Genomic DNA, 18802 nt, shown 5'->3' with positions numbered 1-18802 from the left:
GCTACATCCTGAGCTATATAGCCGAGTTCTTGTCTCTCTGAATTTGATTTATACGCGAAGAGTTTCGGGCTAACGTTTCGAATGAATGCAGTGGTATCATCGATATCTTGGATATTGGTCTTTAATCGCCTATCACTGGTTGTATAATAGGACCCACTACTTACAAGAATGCTGTTAGAGCTCTTGATTGAAACGGCGACGCTGCTCACTGGACCAACGGTAAATGTCGTACTGGTTTTAGACAATTGACCATAGCCTAAACCACCGCTATCGATAGTTTGGCTCACGGAGCCGGATACATCTAATTGCGCTGCTGGGGAAGTTGTACCGATACCGACCCTTCCAGCGTTCGTTCCTCCCAGAATAGTCATTCGTGTGCTATCGTTTGTCCCCAATCTCAAATCATTATTGGTCATCGAGCCAAAGAATACAGAATTTGTAGAAGTAGCTGAAGTTGAGTTATGACATTGGATAGCTGCTCTAACGCCTGAGTTGCCATAGAAGTCGGCAAGGAGACTAAAGCTGCCATCGAGCCATGTAGTGTTATCACTCTGTATCGATAACCAACTACTTTGATTAGCCAGAGTCTGATTGATAGTGCCTCCGCTCACTAAATGAACACTATCGGCATTTAGAGTGCCTCCCAACCCCATATCTCCAGATACAACTAAAGTGCCATTGGTTTGTGTAGTTGATGAAATAGCCGCATCAAATAAGACCTTTCCATTAGGAATCCAAAGTGAATAAGCATTGGTAATTGTCATATTAGTTCCTGCTGTAGGAGCATTAGCAATATATACTGTTGCCGCATTTGTAGTAGTTACTGTAGCATTAGAAGCTGCAATAGTTGGTTGAGCAAATGAAGTAATAGTAGCACTTGTCGCTGTCCCAGAAGAAGCTGTGGTTGTGTTTGTATAGGTAGTAGCTAATGAGTTGCATTGAATACCTGAAGTAGTCCAAGATGCAGCTGATACAGCTGTTCCTCCAATAGTAATATTTTTAGCTATACCCAGACCACCACTAAGCACTAAGCCACCAGTGCTTGCTGATGTAGATAATGTGTTATTAGTTAAAGAAACTATTCCAGAAGCATTAATAGTAGTACCATTAAGTGTTCCACCAATACCAATACCAATACCACCAGTTACTACTAATGCTCCTGTTGAAGTAGAACTCGAGGCAGTATTATTGGTAAAGGTAACTAACCCAGATGCACCAATAGTAGTAGAGCCAGAAATACCTCCTCCAAGAGCTAATGATGTAAGAGTGCCCACAGAAGTAATATTACCTTGAGCTGCAGTAGTCAATGTACCAGTAATCGACGTAGCTGTTAATGAATTAATCGTAGCAATATTTTTACTTGAATCCAGAATAATTGCCTTGGAAGCCGTAGCAGTGCCAGCAGTTACTCCATCAAGCACTCCAATTTCAGATGAAGATATCGTTATTCCACTCATGGTTAAGGAACCACTTGTAGTGATTGAAGTAAGCGTACCTACTGAAGTGATATTGGCTTGAGCAGCAGTCTGTAGTGTACCAGTTAGGTTCGTAGCTGATAATGAATTTATGCCTGATATATTGCTCGAGGAATCGAGTACAAGCGCTTTAGATGAAGCAGCAGTGCCAGGAGTAATCGATAATACATATGTCGGAGGAGCTACTATTGATGATCCTCCTACGGTAAGTGATGAACAACTCAGTGCCCCCAACCCGCTAAGCGATCCATCAGAAGCAACGACAAGGGAGATACCAGGTGTTGCAATCCCTGGAGTGATTCCTGTGATATATGATAGGCGATAGTCGCTTCGTCCGAGATAGAGCGTTTGAGCATATGCATATGTTAAGTATCAACTCGGATCGAGGGAGATGTAGAATGCCGGATTGTAGCACGATGAAATGAATGTAGGTTGAGGATAACTAAATCCACTCATAGATAAGCTATTCGACTGAAGTCGAAGTTTAGTGGCGCGCTAATATTTCTTCAATCTTATATAAGGCACACGATTTTTTCTTAGCCATGTCTGCAATTCCCGATTATGGAGGCAGTCTCCCTAAGAAGTATCGAGCTGATTCAGTTGGAAACATAGCGGAATTAGGTATCAAGAAGCTTTTTCGCATGGTTATTCTTGGACCATCGTTTTCCGGGAAGAACAACCTCTGTTATCATATTCTCAAGTCATCTCCGCATGTGTTTAGTCATCTTCATATCATTGCTCGAAACCCTCATCAGGATCTATATGACTATTTACGCGATAAGCTTGAGGGATTTATATCATTTTACGAACCTGATCAACCGCCTAAGGTAGATGCCATCCGACGGACTCCTGGCGATAAGCCAGAGCTTGTCATCATCGACGACTATAGCAACGATAAAAACCTTCAGAAGAATGTATTCAGTCATTACTTTACCAGAGGTCGGCATTTCAAATTGAGTACCATATTCCTAAGCCACAGCTGGTTTGCAACGGACAAGATGATTAGATTGAATACGGAATACGTCGCGATCCTCCGAGCAAACTCTCGTCGGGATTTGAAGCTACTTATCACCGACTTTAATATACCAGGTCTGACTGAGGAAGGCATCCTTCATTACTATAACCGGACGATTTCTCGAGGAAAAGGCCAGATGCTCTTTATCGATAGTGTCAAGGGTCAAATACGCTATAACTTTGATACACCAATTAAAATTGGTGAAAATTATTAAATTGATAATATAAGCGATGAGTTCATTCGTTAAGATAGACCAAACCTGTTTGGTTCAAGATGGGCTCAACAGTCGATGGGCCTATACGTTCCCCGGATCAGCGTGCAATTTTCAGGATGTTGAGGCTTCTATCCAGTCGATCAGTCTGTATAACTCGGAATTCAATGTCGATTCGATTCAGTTCGCCAATACATCGTTTCAGATAGAAGTACCTACCGCTGCAACGACAAGTGTCATTAGTGTCAATCTCGTTGATGGATACTATCTTTACACAGACATCAATAGAAATATTCAAACGGCTCTCGTCAATGCTGGGGCCTATCTAATCGACTCTAATGGGGATAATGTTTTCTATTTACAAATCGAAGAGAACCGTACGTATTACGCATGTCAGCTCGATTGCTCGCCAACTCCAACGTCGCTGCCTACCGGTTATACGAGACCAACTACTGGTTTATACTCGAGTGGTGGTACTGGATTGCCTACTACGACTCGTGTTCCTCGCTTGATCATCAATAATGCTGCGTTTGGAAACCTGTTAGGCTTTACGTCGGGGACGTATCCAACTTCGCCTACAACGTCAGCTACGAGTCTGCTAAGCAATACTATTCCCCAGATCTCGCCAACGTCTTCATACGTTGTTAGGTGCGATCTTATCAAGAATGATTTCGTTGCATCAGGTGATATCGTGAGTGTATTTGATAAAGGGGATTCAACGATTGGTAAGCAGATTCAATACTTCCCAAGTCATGAGACTTGGTGTCGTACCCACGATGGACCAAGGAGTACTGTAAGCATCAGCATCTGGAATCAGAATGATCAAAGAGTCCATTTCCGCGATACGAGCGTTAATATTATGCTACTCCTACGCAAGCGTCGAGCATAAAAAAATGAAGTTTTTTTCAGCCTTTACATTGTGAAAGATCCCCCGTCCTTGTTCTTACGCATAGCACGAAGCTTAGCCATATGAGCCTTTGCTTCAGGAGAGCCCTTTGCGAATTTGGCCTTACGACGCTTGCCAGCTACACCTACACCGAAACGGGTTTTGATACCTCTACGAACACTATGAATCATTTCGTGATGCTCTGGTCGATCAGACTTGCTGACAAGATATTTCTCACCTTCGTCGATTAGATCAGTGATGATTCCTCTTTTCTTAGCATAGCGAAGAGCATTGCCTGCATGTCGTTTTACATCTAAGAAACTGATACGTCCTCCTTCTTCATCGCTCCCATAACCGTCCAATCCTACTCCAGTAAGCGATTTAAGACCAGCTCTGGCTGCAATCCCAGCTTCAGGAGCACCAAATGCAGTAGCAACAGCTGGAACAGCTACGTCAGCTGCCTTCGATAGCAACCCACTATCCTTAGCGAACTTAAATCCAGATTTAATTCCATGCCAAATTTTTGACCAAATAGATCCACCCTGAGCTCGCTTGTAGCCCTTTTTGATTTCATGCTTAGTTATGTGGAGTCGAACTCCACGTCCGGCCTTCTTAGCTTTGAGAGCTTTCTCATGCGATTCAGGATGTAAATGGATCTTAGCTCCTGACCCTTGTAGCTCTGCTGCTGTAAGGGATAGCTTACCAGTATTGGCAGCCTTTCGTAATTTATGGGCGGGAACACCGCTCGAGATGATAAGTTCGTTATACATAATTTGTTGATTGGGGACAACGTTTGCGTGGTAGTATATATTAACTCAGAACTAATCTGCAACAAAAATATTTAAATCTTTGAATTTATTGAATAGATCCATCCGATTGTTCTGCTTTGCATATAACCATAGCAGCGACCAAATACCACAATAAGAGCCGTGAGCTGATTGAGTTTGAATCTCGTTGTATTTGCTGATGCCGTATTTCTTCGGTGGCCCTTCTCCCATTGAATCGAAATATTCATGGTTATATACACCTGTCCAATGACCTATGTCTTGGCTCGGCTTACGTAGTAGAATCAGGAACGATCCTTTCCTTGGAAGAGGCTTTTTGATCTCGCTTGACTCATAAATGTGATCAATATGAACATTGAGCTTCTTAGCTAAAGCTATTAGATCGTGATCTGATGATATTGGTTTTACAAGATTCATTTAATTATTTTTCACCAAAGCTATATTGGAGTGTATATAACTGAATCAACTATGTCCGATACTCAGCTCGCTGATCAATTCCTATACCAATCTTCGCTTAAGAGCGATCCGGCCTTTAAGGTCAGCTCTCGAAAGCGTGTGCCGTACGTCATCGATCTAAACCACGGTTCGTATGCGAATGGTATTATTACGATTGATGCTACAGCTCAGCTTAATGGGGCTGAGGGATTTGCCTGCCTCAGAGATGCCTACGTTGTCATTCCGTACAAGGTGAGTATGAAGAATACTCATGCTTCTACTGCGCTTGCTGCGGCTGCCAACCGACTGAGCGTTGGTCTCAAATGCGGTGTATGGAATGTTATCGATGGTATGTCGCTGGAGCTTAATGGTAAGAGCTTGATTTCGATGAGTGAGTATAAGCTGTTTGCTAACAACCTTCGTGCTCAAGCAGAGACCTCACTCGACTATGTAAATAAGCATGGTGCTGAGGATTTCTTATTCCCCGATAGCTCTGGCTCGTTGTTATTCTCGTCTGCTACAAGCAGCCTGTATGGTGATGGTTATTCGAATACGGCTTCGGATATCACTCCTGCTTTGGGTACGGCTTCTACAGGTGCTGGAGTTCTTGCATCCAACGAAGGCTTGGTAAAGCGTCTTCTATCCAATCCACCTACAGCAGGCGGTCAGAACACTAACGGTTGGGTTAGTATCGCTTCTGGAGCTGCGAACACTATTGCTAACCAGTTTGGGCGAGGGGCCTTCGTCCCCGGTGGAACTGCTGCTGCTGCTATCGCAGGAACGTGGAATTACATGCTCAAGATCAAGTTGGTTGATCTCCACCCGATCTTCAAGGAGCTTGATCTCATGGCTAATCCTCAGATCAAGCTTCGTTTCCGCGTAAATCAGGGATCGGCCGTAATCAACCTTAGCACTACTAAAGCTATGTCGCTTTCATCGACTACGCTTGTTTCTGGTCAATCATGCCCGATCATGGTAGCCTCTTCGGCTGGGTCTGCTCCTAATAGTGGAGTATTTAATGCTACGACCGCAGGTCAGATCTCGGTGGCATGGGGTGCTATTACCAATTCTCTTGAGCCAACCATTGATAGCACCTATTTCCCTTTTACTACTACTCGTCTGTACGTACCATTCCTTGATCTCGAAAATCCTCAAGCTCTGATCAGCAAGCCTAACAAGACTGTCCGATACATGGATTACTATGCGCAATGGTTCTACCAACGCGCAGGTACTGGCGTCAGCTCTACTCAGCTGAACACTGCATTCGATCTACAGCTGTCTGCCAGTCTTAAGAATGCCAAGGTAGTTGCTCTTCTACCGTTTGCTGAGACTTCGTCTGGAAATTTCAATAGCTCTACTATTCAGCAGTTCCAGTCGTGTTTCGATAGTGCCCCTTGGACTGTTCAGCCTGGTTCGTCGATTCGCATCTTTAATGTTCGTATTGGTTCACAGCAAGTATTTGATATCTCGTATGACTACGATTTCCAGGACTTCATCAATGAGTTCGCTAAGCTTGGATCGATTAATGGTGATCTAACTAAGGAACTATCGAATGGTCTGATCGATTACCAAACCTAGCAGCAAACCAATCGTGTGCTTGTAGCAGACGTATCTCGTCTGACCGCGAAGGATGTTCCACAGAGCATCCAGGTTATGGGAACGAATGCTTCGACACAGGGTTGCAACATGCTTGTACTGGTTGGCTTTGAAAATGAGATGACGTACAATCGATTGACTGGAGAGGTACTCGAATATACCTCTAACTAAGCTATCGTTTGTATGATCCGATAACTATATAATCACCACTCTTCAGCTTAATTCTACGATCATTGCTTTTTACTATGAGGAGTGTTTTTCCTATCCCACGAGCGACTTGCTTAACTTTTAGATTTATCTCAACTTGGGACACAAGTAATTCTAACTCTCCTCTATCTGTTAAACTGTTCAGACTTAAGCCAACGATTGATTCATTATTCCTTAGATCATAAATGGTCATCTTGTAGCTTGTATTCGAATTAATTAATTAAAATTAAAATATTTCCTGCTGGCTATGTATATAGATACAGTCGATAATAATCATGAATTTAGTTTTAAATTTTGGTAAGCATAAATCCAAGACGATTGAAGAAGTGTATGCTTCTGATCCAGGCTACTGTCGTTGGTTGTCGAATCAGAAGATTCTCATTGATTCCGAGCCTGGCATTAGTGATTTTCTCAAAGCTAAATTCATCAACGATGATGGGTCATTCTTAATGACTTGGGGCAAATTCAAAGGTCGAACGATCAAACAAATCCAAGCAATCGATTCCAACTACATCGAATGGTTGAAGAAGAATGAATTCGTTAATCAGAAGATGTCTAAGCTGAAGGGTGCTCTTGATGAGCTCGCCTAAGCTGATGGTATTTTTTTTGAAAAAAAATATTCTGGAATTCGGATTAGCTTGAACGAGCTTGTACCCAGGTCAATTCTTCTACGGTTTTCGATCTCCATGAATGACCATGCAAAGATTCAGGCATTGATGTTGTCCACGATTTATGTCTCTTAGTTTGACAATGATGGGCATAGTTCCACCGTTTGCCTGCGTAGCCACAAGGACACGAAATGTCGTGGTGAAGTCTCGCTTTAAAAATGTTCGTCATCATTGCCTCTGCCTTTTCCACGTTTGATACTACTATCGAATGCTTCATACAACGAACTTTTGACGGAGCCTTACTACAAACATTTCCGTTTTTCAATACAAACATACACATTATCTTAGTTATGATGATATTATATACTTAGTAGTTTATTTGTCAGGATTAAACGTCATTTAAAGATTTGCCTCTGAACAGTTGAGCGGTTCCGAAACTATCCTCAGATCCTTTGAGTGCGTCCTTTCGTGCTAAGTTATCGAGAGGCCGTGCCGTTGAAATCAATAGCTGAGTATTAGATGTAGTTATCGGTGGTGAAACCATCCTTAGAACTAAAGGAGGTCTGCTTTCACTCTCAGCTGTTGAGAGGTGTTGTCGTTGAAATGATCATTTGATGCATGTGAGGTTGGTGTCGCTATATGCGGTGCTTGCAGGTGATAAGGGTGTTCCTTCTCACCAGAGGGTATTGATCGCGTGCATCGTTGAAATAACCTCTTTCACGGAGAACGTTCTACGACTGTTCTCTATGGTAAATTACGGGGAGAAAAAAACTGACTGGGTTTTGTTCCAGTACCCACTACTTGCGTGTTCCCAGCCGCGCTTCCAGGGTTCTACGAGCTCGAGGTGAGTCTGAACGGGCATCGCCGTCCTGCAGCCTGCCATGAAGCGCGCCGTGTTGAGAGCTCACTTGTCATTTTTTACTTCTGCCAACCAGTAAGAACGCCAAGCTACAACCGTCTCCTCAAAACACCGTGAAGATCTCCGCGTCAGCTTTGATCGGGTTCGGGGCTCTTCTCCACGTTGCTGAAGTTTCGGCTCAAGCGTTCGCAGCTCCAGCCTCGGTGGCGATCTGCCTGTCGTTGGGCCATGGGATGCACCCGTGTCGAACGAGACCATCTCCAGCCCTCAAGCTTCTTCGGCAGCAGGGACTCCGTCCACCCCCATCGTCGGTGGTGGTGGCAATTCATCGATGCTTGGAGCCTCGGAACCGCCGAGCTACCTGGTTGAGCACACGGACGCCATGAGTCCTCCCAAGTACCTGGATTCGTCGGTGATCAAGAACTGCGCCATCCCGACCAACAACTGTAGGGCAACATCATCGCGCACGACTCGAACGCGGCCATCCAGCCTATCTGGCCGAACCCGTACTCGCTGCAGATGGTGGTCGACAACGCACCCTTCGGCATGTCCGTGAGCTACCCGTATCGCAACCGCTTCAGCGGCAGCAGCTCCGGAAACAACGGCGCCGTCAAGTTCTACGCGCACGGCCAGGTCCGCGAGTTCATGTTTTCTGCCGTCGAGATGCAGCAGAAGCCCAACTTCCAAGTCGTGGACTGGGCCGATCAAGGTGTGACCGTCAAGTTTTCGGCCACCTCGTGTCGGACCTCGTGTCAGGCATGGTGTACACGTCCATGAAGTACTCGGGGCTCACCCCGCGCCTCGTGTCGAGTGCTGCGACCTCCAGCGTCAACGGCCAGCCGCTTGGTGGACAAGTGCGCGGCTCCAAGTTCGTGATCGCGTACAACTCCGGCCAGAAGTGGGTTGTCTACGCACTCTCGAGCGACGGTCGCAGTGAGCAGGAGATCACTCTGACTGCTGACGGCAACATTGCACTCAAGAGCACTGCACCGTTCGACTTGGCAACGCCTCCTGGCTGAGCACAAGTCCTGCGTCGTGCAGGCCGCCACCGTGGATCTGCACGACGACAGCTCCTACGCGTTCAAGTGGAAGACTGCTCCGTTGGTCTGCTGCACTTCGCGATGAAGCACCAGGTCGAGTCCATCGACACGAGCGCCGGGGCCCGCAAGGTGGACGGCATGATTGCGTACTCGACGACTCGCGGGGCGTAACAGGCTTTCACGACGCCGGGCGGCTCGGCCGACCCTGTGTGGGAGATCAAGGAGACCCAGCCCGTACGGGAAGACTTCTACCCGGCCCGCAAGATCGCGTTTGCCGTGGCTCAGCAGCAGCGCTTCCCCGACCACCTGCGCGAAGACATCAACGCCGCGTGGTCCATTCCGCTTGACGGCAGCTACTACTTCAACGGCAAGGCTGCCCAGAAGTACGCCTCCTTGTGCTTGATCGCGAACGACGCGGCCGTCGTAAGAGCCTGCTGAACACGTGCCTGACCAAACTGCGCGGCGTGATGACGCCCTTTGTGTCCAATAGCTGGGCCAACAAGCTCCAGTACAACCAGATCTACGGCGGCATCGTGAGCTCGCAGGGCTTGAAGACCAAGGACCTCAACTCGGACTTCGGCAACACCATGTACAACGACCACCACTTCCACTACGGCTACTGGGTCCACGCGGCGGCCATCATCAACCGCCTCGACCCGACCTGGAGCGAGATCGGTGGCCAACCTGCTCGTGCGCGACGTGGCCAACTACGACCCGGAGGACAAGTTCTTCACGCGCTTCCGCTTTTCGACTGGTTCCGTGGCCACTCGTACTCGCACGGCGTGACCACGTTCGCCGAGGGCAAGGACCAGGAGAGCACGTCGGAGGACGTCAACTTCGCCTTCGGCATGTACATGTTCGGCAAGGCGACCAACAACGCGGCGCTCGAGACCGTCGGCAAGCTCATGACGCGAGTCAACGCTCACGCCATCAAGGCGTACTTCCTCATCGAGAACGCCAACCAGATCCACCCGACCAACTTCCGCCTCAACAAGGTCACGGGCATCTTCTTCGACAACAAGGTGGACTACGCCACGTGGTTCAGCGCCTAGAAGCACTGCATCCACGGCGTCCAGATGATCCCCGTGTCGGCCGTCGCGCACTAAGCAGTTCGTCAAGGAGGAGTGGGAGCAGGTGCTGAACAAGGAGACGATCGTCACGCGCGAGGACACGTGGCTCTCGCTGCTGTACGCCAGCTGTGCCATGGTGGACAAGCAGCGCGCGCTGAGAAGGCCAAGATGGACGACGGCCTCTCGCGCTCCTGGGCGCTCTACATGGCCGCCAGCTTCGCCGAGTGAGTGAGCGAGCCCATTGCCGGTCAAAGAACCCGCCGCTTGTTGTGAAGACCATCGGAAGGCTTCCGACAAGCTTAGACCATCTTGCCAGGAGTGACACGTAATAGAGCTCAACACGAGGAATCATAAAACTAAATCTGCTTCCGATTGACTAGATTTGCTGTGCCAAAAGTGATACCTTTCCATCCAATTCATGCAAGTACTCCGGGTCACCTTGAATCCATCCAACCGCACCAAATATCATGCAAAACTTGAACCGATACTTCCGGTCGGCCACTGCATTGGGCTTAATTAAACCCAAGCATACTTTTCGTTGCAGAACCAGTGAGGAAGAGCTGTCGTCTTGCTATCGTCCACATTTCCGCGGCGAAACACCATGGCATTCGACAGCGAGAGCTTGCGTTCCGCCACTTCAATCTCAACGAGACTGCGGACGTCGTCGCGCAGCAAACCAGAAGGCGGGTCCCAGATCACGACCTTCTTGAGCTTGAGCTTGCGCCCTTCTTGCATCGCCGCGTCCAGCAGAACGCGTATGATCTCAGCAGCATTGTCACCGGAATCGGGGAACCGCACCCGATCCACGTACAGCGTCGACTCCTTCAGGTTGTGCCACCAGAGCACGAAGGCGTCGTCGTTAATCCTGACACCGCAACGTGATGGCAGCTCGTCAAAGCCCGCAGCCCGCGCATAGTGCACGCCGTTAACGAACTGCCATTCAATTGAGTCGCGGGTCGGCAGGATCAAGAACGCGTTACGCCCTTGAAACTTCTCGCTATTAGCCAGCGCGTCCACCAGGCGGGCGTTATCAGCTTCCAGGAACTTGTCCAGCTTATCATCCAGTACCAATGACTTGAGCTCAGTGCTGCTGTTGTTGTTGTCGACAGCCTTGGTGTTGCGAGGGTGGTCAATCTCCAGTGTAGCCAACTTGGACGGGTGGCACTTCCAGCCGAGCTTGTCGTAGAATGTCGGTCCGACGTCCGAGTAGAGCACAGAGATGAGCGCTTGGGGCAGCTGCTCCAGCTGCTTGGCCACTTCGGTTAGGAAGAAACCCGCAAGGCCGCGCTTCCGGAACTCCGGGAGCGTGTAGACCGAGCTGATTTGGTACGAGAAGCCTCGCTCGATCTCCCCGAGCTTCGACGGTAGACGCAGGGGAACCGAAGGGTCTTGCAATGACAGCAGAGCAGGTCTCGACCGGCTACTACCCCCGAATCACTTGAGGTTTGGGGATTCTCCTCAGTTTTATCCACGAGGGCCCAGAAGAGAGCTCCATCCTGGGAGAAGCGAGTGGCGCGCTGCGCTTCACCTTTCTTCTGCCATTGCTGCACGTCGAGCAGCGGAGACCCCCAGTGCTCGTGGTCGTCGGTACCTTGAGCGCCTCCTGCGTCAACTGCACCACGCGGAACTGGGAGATCGTCGAAATGGGGGGATCCCAGTAAAGTACAATCCACAAGCTGGTGGAGAGGAGAGCAGCAAGCAATGGACGGTGCGGCGGCGTTTGTAGGCGACGGGAACTACGTGGGCGATGGCGGGGGAGCTACTGCAGCGTTTGTGGTACGGAGCGGGAGTGTGTATGTTGATAGAGATGACATTGTTTAATTGGCTTGCTTGTTGTCTGTGGATGGAGTAGGGACTTCGCGCCGTGGAAGGTGATCCGGAGCTGTCCTGGTCGATACATTATCAAGCACAAGAAGCAAGCGCCGTTCTTGGTGAACGGAGACTGCCATTGACTTCGTCCGGAAAGCATTGGCAAGTTCTGATGGCGAGGTGCCTCCTACTTTCGTTGTGAGTCCGCGATGCGTTGACCGAGTCAAAGTTGTGGTGTTCGGGGGGGGGGGAGGAAGTGGCGGCGGCGTTATCACCTACTGCAAGCAAGAATCGGAGGAAGGACAAGACGGAGCGGCTGTCTACGTCCACACGCTCAACACGGCGTCGGGGCTGCGCAGAAAGCTTGGAGGCTTGCAGATCGACCACGTCCTGACAACTGAGGCTCGAAATGGTAGACATACTGTAGATAAGCATACTTTTGAGTATTACCAACAGTTATCGTTGGTTGCGGAACTCGGCGAGCGTTTGCTGAAATGTTTGCATGGACTGCTGGGCTTGGAGCACCGCCTGTTGGTCTCTGTAGTTAGCTAGCTGCGCGATTTTGCGAGAGCGATCGTTAGTCCACTTTTTATAAAGCAGACTCTGGGCATGACGAGGTGGTCGATGGTACTCAGCAGGTTGCTGGCCTATAGATGAATGTGCAATGATCCAAGAACCATCGGTCGACGCATTCCCGTCTGCTTCGAGTTGTACGCAGGGGTTTGTTCTGCTCGAGCGATCAGCTCGTTCACTAACGCAGTCGAGTCAAAGATCGTCGGCTCTTGGTTGGAGTCCATTCTCTAATCTTTGGCACGATTTTCGTCGCTGAAGGATGATGCCGTTGTTGGGTCAAGGAGCTTCTGCAGCTTCGACCCTGGACTTGTTTATCGCTGCAGTAACCAGCTTCACGCGAAAGATGTAGCACTAGTGAAACTCCAAGCTGAATACGACAAAATGCACCGCGTTGCGGCGGAAGCGCGAATGCGAGCAGAAAAGTACAAGCTGGGTGAGTTCGACGAGAGCTTAAGCAACCAGATGGAACACAAACTTCCAGTACCCATGATTCCGCAATCGAGCCTCAAGGACACGAGTAAGGGAAGATCTCCCGCAAACCACGAAGCTTTTTTCAAAGCTATCTAAAGCAAGAACACCACTCTGGAGGATTCAGACCGACCAACAGAGCCTCTGCGCGAACTGGACACCCCTAAAACTTCATCGAGACCCTCGAACGTCGCTGCTTTGGAGGCTATCAAGCAGCAAATGGCGCGGGATATCCAAGATCAATATCGCTTCCACGAAGTATGGTACCGCGTTGAACGCTAAACTGTGTACTGGCATCTAACTGGTTTTCCTTGTGCGAAACTCAGCGCAGCTCTGAGGGAGATGGAGGTATGCAGTGCTAGTGGGAAAACGCTGAAGAAGAGGAAGAATTACGACAACTGCAGCAGCTATTCGCTGCGAAATCCTCGGAGATGGCTGCAGCGGTGAACGAGTCCAGGGTCGAAGCTGCAGAAGCTCCTTGACCCAACAACGGCATCATCCTTCAGCGACGAAAATCGTGCCAAAGATAAGAGAATGGACTCCAACCAAGAGCCGACGATCTTTGACTCGACTGCGTTAGTGAACGAGCTGATCGCTCGAGCAGAACAAACCCCTGCGTACAACTCGAAGCAGACGGGAATGCGTCGACCGATGGTTCTTGGATCATTGCACATTCATCTATAGGCCAGCAACCTGCTGAGTACCATCGACCACCTCGTCATGCCCAGAGTCTGCTTTATAAAAAGTGGACTAACGATCGCTCTCGCAAAATCGCGCAGCTAGCTAACTACAGAGACCAACAGGCGGTGCTCCAAGCCCAGCAGTCCATGCAAACATTTCAGCAAACGCTCGCCGAGTTCCGCAACCAACGATAACTGTTGGTAATACTCAAAAGTATGCTTATCTACAGTATGTCTACCATTTCGAGCCTCAGTTGTCAGGACGTGGTCGATCTGCAAGCCTCCAAGCTTTCTGCGCAGCCCCGACGCCGTGTTGAGCGTGTGGACGTAGACAGCCGCTCCGTCTTGTCCTTCCTCCGATTCTTGCTTGCAGTAGGTGATAACGCCGCCGCCACTTCCTCCCCCCCCCCCCGAACACCACAACTTTGACTCGGTCAACGCATCGCGGACTCACAACGAAAGTAGGAGGCACCTCGCCATCAGAACTTGCCAATGCTTTCCGGACGAAGTCAATGGCAGTCTCCGTTCACCAAGAACGGCGCTTCCTTCTTGTGCTTGATAATGTATCGACCAGGACAGCTCCGGATCACCTTCCACGGCGCGAAGTCCCTACTCCATCCACAGACAACAAGCAAGCCAATTAAACAATGTCATCTCTATCAACATACACACTCCCGCTCCGTACCACAAACGCTGCAGTAGCTCCCCCGCCATCGCCCACGTAGTTCCCGTCGCCTACAAACGCCGCCGCACCGTCCATTGCTTGCTGCTCTCCTCTCCACCAGCTTGTGGATTGTGCTTTACTGGGATCACCCCATTTCGATGATGTCCCAGTTCCGCGTGGTGCAGTTGACGCAGGAGGCGCTCAAGGTGCAGTCAAATGCTAATGAGTGCCTAGCTTCCTGAGCTATATAAATGGCCGCAGAGGTGCACTGCATCGTGCAGCGGGCTAGAGCAAGCGTAAAGCAGCCTTTCGTGCCAAAGTTCAGCCCCGTGAATAGACACATCTTGGATGTACCCATCAGGCGTTTCATGTAAACGGCAGCCGGATCGGAAGCTCTCGTTTGTCACCTGCACTGATCTTGCGAATCGACGGTACAATTCGCGCGTGTTGGGCTCCAGTTGACGGCTCTCGCGCAGAATACGGCGGTACAGGCTGCGCGAGTTGCGCCGAGCTTGTGCGAGCGGAAGTGAGCGGCTACAAGGGCAAAGGCAACTTTTGCTGCAATAGGCACGAGCAGCATCTCGTCACACGTCGCAGACGCTTGTGATTGGCTAAATTTCACGCACTTCAACTTGGCTTCGCCACACGTCGCAGATACGTTTCATTGGTTGAAGCCCTGTCGTCACTTTGGCGACAGATTCAACTCGAAGTTGCGGGACGAGTTAGCGATGGGCGTAACGGGGCTGCTGCCGGTGCTCAAGAGCGTCACGGACCAGGTGCACGTGTCCAAGTTCGCGGGCAAGACCGTGGGGTGGATGCCTCTGGGTGGCTTTACAAGGGCGCGTACAGTTGCCCCGTGGACCTCGTGCTGGGGCGACCGACCGACGCGTGCGCAACGAATTAATCTCCGTTTTCGTAACCCAACCCTCGAATTAGCGCTAAAAACTGCAACTGCACCTGTAAAAGGTACCTGAACTTCAGCATCCAGCAGATCAAACTGCTGCAAGAGCACGACATCACACCCATTTTAGTGTTCGACGGAGCTCCACTGCCCACCCACGTATGGGATACAGGATAGTATTAGCCAATCATAATTGTGTCTTCAGATTGACAGGGCTTGACTTGTTGAGGGATACACCAATTTCAAGCCAGTAATTTTTGCACTCTCGGCCGCTCAGCGCGCGATCATTTCTGCAACGGCGCGGGCGCCACCAAGTCACCCTCGCCTGTCTGGAGGTCAAGGCAGGTGCAAAACGACGCGGGCCCTACCATTTTACACTGCTACAATGAAGAAGGCTATGGTCAAGCACCTGAGACTACACTGCAATGTTTGTTTCGCTGAAGATACGTTCTTTCCGGGTCTACCTACAGAAAAGTATCAAGGGGGAAGAGTGGTGGTGGGGGTGCTTCTGTCGGCGGCAGGAACAAACGCAAAGCTTGCTCTACTGAACTTCGATCTCAAGTTGGGGTGGTGGCGGCGAACAAGCTAATAAGTTGGGCTGTGTCGGCAGCCGCATTGGTGAGATTCGGCCTTGAGAGACTTGAGGTAGAGTGCTCAGTTTAGTAATTTTGATAAATACATCTGGGCGTCTGGTGCCGATTCGTTTTTTGAGCAAAATCGGGCGTCTGGTATTTTAGCTCCGGTAGGGTGTATCCCTCTACAAAACAAATTCGGTAGGGTGCAGCTCTCTACATGCGAATTGCGGTAGTACAAATTTACCAAAAGTCATGGAGGACAGAGCTCTCTGCTACTTTGCAGCGCTCAGCAGCAGTTCTATTTATGGCACGTGGATTTATCTGCGAATTTGTCGCCCCACGCTTTCAGCTTGACGATCTGTATGGCATTTGCTTGATGAACTCTTCGTATCGAATCTCTCGGGTGGACTTGGACTGCAGCACCTGTATCTGGGGGCTTTGGCAATGATAGAGCCCGCTACTATAGCGTCAAGACCACGCCCCCCCCCCCCCCCCCCGTACTGTATTTTTCTATCGTTACATTCTGATCGATTAATGCAAAATTTCGACTCAGGTCGCTCGAATGCTATTTGAGGTGTTCCACACAACCTGCCGCCACATGTAACATTCACCTAAAATATCATCTTAGGCGGGGTATGCGTCTTACTGAAGTGCAGTTTAACCGATAATTTGTATCAAAACCTGCCTATACTGCTAGATGTCAATGAATCAAGCTGGTCAGGTATGAGCCAGGGATTCCAATCGCCCCTTAACTCTGAAATAAATTTCAGAGAACAGCCAGTTAGAAGTGTAAAGTAAACAAGACTGCTGGCTGGAACATCGTTTCGGCCTAAAAAATTCTTGAATGCACATTACCTGCCAGATGCTGCGGCTGCGAAGCAGGCGCAGAGATGGCAGGTATTAGTTAGCATCAACTAACAGTGCGTCTTGACTCGAATTTTGTGCTAAGCTTTTGTGCTGCAAAAACGCTATCCACGGGCATCTCCTGCGCCTGCTTCGCAGCCGCAGCATCTGCCTGCCTTCGACTGCTAGAATCGTTCATGACAGACTTCTCGAAAGCTGCAGTTGTGGCTGAACTCCCAACCCTTCCACAGGCAGTCCGCCAACTATTGCACCAGCCACCGAAGAATATACAACAAAACTACATATTGGTACACGCGTCCACATCACGCAGAGTGTTTACATTGTGCCACACCGGCATCACTGAGGGCTGCATTTGAACTTTTTTTCTAAACTATCTGCCTGACAATAAGCCTGCAGACCTTGCACGTCTAGGATTAAAAGAATACGAAGCAGAAAAAAGGTCTCCCAGCCAAAGCGCAGCAACCTTGTAAGTTCGCAGTATTCTAAATCATGCTGCGTTTTGTTTACTTTCGCACGGACTGAAATAATCTGTAGGCCGCGTGGTCATGAATATAACTATCATCGGCGCCATTATAACCCGGTATCACACTATATGCATGGGTACATGTAGTCAAGCTACAAATACTTGGGAGAGTGTTGCTGGAGGGGTGCTGCAGCTGGGGTGCTGCCGCTGTTGAATTGTTTTTGAAAGTGAGGCTCTTTCTTTTGAGGCGTTTTATAGGAGAGAAGACGGCCAAACAAGTCCACTGATAGCAACCTTAATGCTCCGTTCTTGGGGACGAGAAGTTCTTACTAAGATTCGAGGAAGAGTGCATCTAATGCTTCAAGATCGTCCTCTGCAACGGACACACCTTGGTGGGACGGGCACACCTGAAAATTGACTTATGCCTAATATGTCTAAAACCGGCTGATTTTGAGGAGCTCGTTGGAACTATCTTTGTGAAATGGCCCCCCGCGCAAATCTCCGGAAATGGCTCTCCTTAGTCTCGCCCATATTCTCATGAACGTTTGATTGTGCTGCTGTGAGACAGGGTCGACATGAACGTGTACTGCTGCGAGGCGGAAGTGGACAAGCTCAACGCGCTGGAAGAAGAGGTAGGCTTCAGGAAATCCAGACTCGACAGTCTCGATTATTGATACTGTTGCTGTGCTTATCCAGGTCGCGATCCTTGAAGGCGAGGTCGGTGTTTTTCTTAAGACCGCTGCATTCTTCACCATCTCGCGTGGAAGTGGACACTAACCCACTAAGGCAAACGGCCGCTTTAAGGCCATCGGAGCAGTTTAAGACCGTCTTCATTATGACCAATAGAAGCGAGTAAATGCGATTACAGTAGAGCTCAAACACTGGATAAATATAGAATACATATGTTTTTGGTGCAAACCTTCGACTTCTTCTCTGCGTTTGCTGCAGTGTACTTCAACAATGCCGCAAGAAGCAAGCACCAAGGCGTCCAAGAAAACAACCGAGAGACAGAGCTACACCCCAGCTGAATCCGCTTACAGCATGGTTGAGGGTCAAAGAGATCGTCCAGCACGACATTCTTGTGCTTCAGCCACCGCGGAAAACAAAGGGACGAAAGAGGAAAACAACTACTACACAAGGCAGAATTCTGACACGAGATCAGCTTGGGAACGACCCGGCGCCTTCTCAACCCAAGAAACGAAAGCAACGCAAGCAGCGGGCGAAGAAAACACAGACCCAGAACAAGACGGTATCGATCCGGGGCCAGTGCTGTATGAGATGGTGCTGTAGGTACTGCATCTTTAAATCCCCTCTTTAGTTTAATGCTAATAATACATATCCACTTCCAGAGTTCTTAGCGTACCTAAGTGAAATTAAACGGTACTGTTTTGGCTGACAGGCGTCGATACATACTGAAAGCAAGTCTAATCGTGGCCTTAAACTGAAAATAGGAGAAATCGGGGCGCTGTTATGTTTGGCTGTTCCATCTGCCACTGAAGACTCCAAAATATAGCTGAAATCGGCAGCTTTACGGAGCCGCCGCCATCAAGCTGATACCAGCTACAGTTGCTGAGAAATCGCGACTTAAAAATCGGAATCAATATGCGGTCTTAAACGC

At 49.2% G+C, this 18802-nt stretch overlaps 10 protein-coding genes across 10 annotated transcripts; 5 read left to right on the top strand and 5 right to left on the bottom strand.

Annotated features, from left to right (window-relative positions):
* Window positions 1–107: 107 nt before the first annotated feature.
* PHYSODRAFT_463673 (hypothetical protein) lies at window positions 108–485 on the bottom strand (the record flags this gene model as incomplete). Its single annotated transcript, XM_009540955.1, has 1 exon — window positions 108–485. A coding segment is annotated over one exon (378 nt), but the record flags the coding sequence as incomplete, so codon positions are not given.
* Window positions 486–2017: 1532 nt separating this feature from the next.
* PHYSODRAFT_534316 (hypothetical protein) lies at window positions 2018–2704 on the top strand (the record flags this gene model as incomplete). Its single annotated transcript, XM_009540954.1, has 2 exons — window positions 2018–2564; window positions 2622–2704. The coding sequence occupies 2 exons, from the start codon at window positions 2018–2020 to the stop codon at window positions 2702–2704; spliced, it is 630 nt and encodes a 209-aa protein (XP_009539249.1).
* Window positions 2705–2720: 16 nt separating this feature from the next.
* On the top strand, window positions 2721–3590 carry PHYSODRAFT_534297 (hypothetical protein; the record flags this gene model as incomplete). The annotated part of the gene is made up of 2 exons (XM_009540953.1): window positions 2721–3168; window positions 3289–3590. The coding sequence occupies 2 exons, from the start codon at window positions 2721–2723 to the stop codon at window positions 3588–3590; spliced, it is 750 nt and encodes a 249-aa protein (XP_009539248.1).
* Window positions 3591–3613: 23 nt separating this feature from the next.
* PHYSODRAFT_534361 (hypothetical protein) lies at window positions 3614–4357 on the bottom strand (the record flags this gene model as incomplete). The annotated part of the gene is made up of 1 exon (XM_009540952.1): window positions 3614–4357. The coding sequence occupies one exon, from the start codon at window positions 4355–4357 to the stop codon at window positions 3614–3616; it is 744 nt and encodes a 247-aa protein (XP_009539247.1).
* A 51-nt stretch (window positions 4358–4408) lies between these two features.
* Window positions 4409–4789, bottom strand: PHYSODRAFT_534348 (hypothetical protein; the record flags this gene model as incomplete). The annotated part of the gene is made up of 2 exons (XM_009540951.1): window positions 4409–4564; window positions 4613–4789. The coding sequence occupies 2 exons, from the start codon at window positions 4787–4789 to the stop codon at window positions 4409–4411; spliced, it is 333 nt and encodes a 110-aa protein (XP_009539246.1).
* Window positions 4790–6885: 2096 nt separating this feature from the next.
* PHYSODRAFT_534365 (hypothetical protein) lies at window positions 6886–7200 on the top strand (the record flags this gene model as incomplete). The annotated part of the gene is made up of 1 exon (XM_009540950.1): window positions 6886–7200. One exon carries the CDS (start codon window positions 6886–6888, stop codon window positions 7198–7200), a length of 315 nt encoding a protein of 104 aa, XP_009539245.1.
* A 3503-nt stretch (window positions 7201–10703) lies between these two features.
* PHYSODRAFT_342476 (hypothetical protein) lies at window positions 10704–12793 on the bottom strand (the record flags this gene model as incomplete). Its single annotated transcript, XM_009540949.1, has 4 exons — window positions 10704–11575; window positions 11605–11731; window positions 11779–11814; window positions 12674–12793. 4 exons carry the CDS (start codon window positions 12791–12793, stop codon window positions 10704–10706), a joined length of 1155 nt encoding a protein of 384 aa, XP_009539244.1.
* Window positions 12794–14611: 1818 nt separating this feature from the next.
* Window positions 14612–14908, bottom strand: PHYSODRAFT_534298 (hypothetical protein; the record flags this gene model as incomplete). Its single annotated transcript, XM_009540948.1, has 1 exon — window positions 14612–14908. A coding segment is annotated over one exon (297 nt), but the record flags the coding sequence as incomplete, so codon positions are not given.
* Window positions 14909–15177: 269 nt separating this feature from the next.
* On the top strand, window positions 15178–15459 carry PHYSODRAFT_534251 (hypothetical protein; the record flags this gene model as incomplete). Its single annotated transcript, XM_009540947.1, has 2 exons — window positions 15178–15269; window positions 15348–15459. Coding segments are annotated over 2 exons (204 nt in total), but the record flags the coding sequence as incomplete, so codon positions are not given.
* A 2685-nt stretch (window positions 15460–18144) lies between these two features.
* On the top strand, window positions 18145–18474 carry PHYSODRAFT_307883 (hypothetical protein; the record flags this gene model as incomplete). Its single annotated transcript, XM_009540946.1, has 1 exon — window positions 18145–18474. The coding sequence occupies one exon, from the start codon at window positions 18145–18147 to the stop codon at window positions 18472–18474; it is 330 nt and encodes a 109-aa protein (XP_009539241.1).
* Window positions 18475–18802: the final 328 nt, after the last annotated feature.

The sequence above is a fragment of the Phytophthora sojae genome (genome assembly GCF_000149755.1).
Source record: "Phytophthora sojae unplaced genomic scaffold PHYSOscaffold_17, whole genome shotgun sequence".
NCBI lineage: Eukaryota > Oomycota > Peronosporomycetes > Peronosporales > Peronosporaceae > Phytophthora > Phytophthora sojae.
Note: the sequence above shows the minus strand (reverse complement) of the source record. Positions and strands in the feature narration are given on the sequence as shown.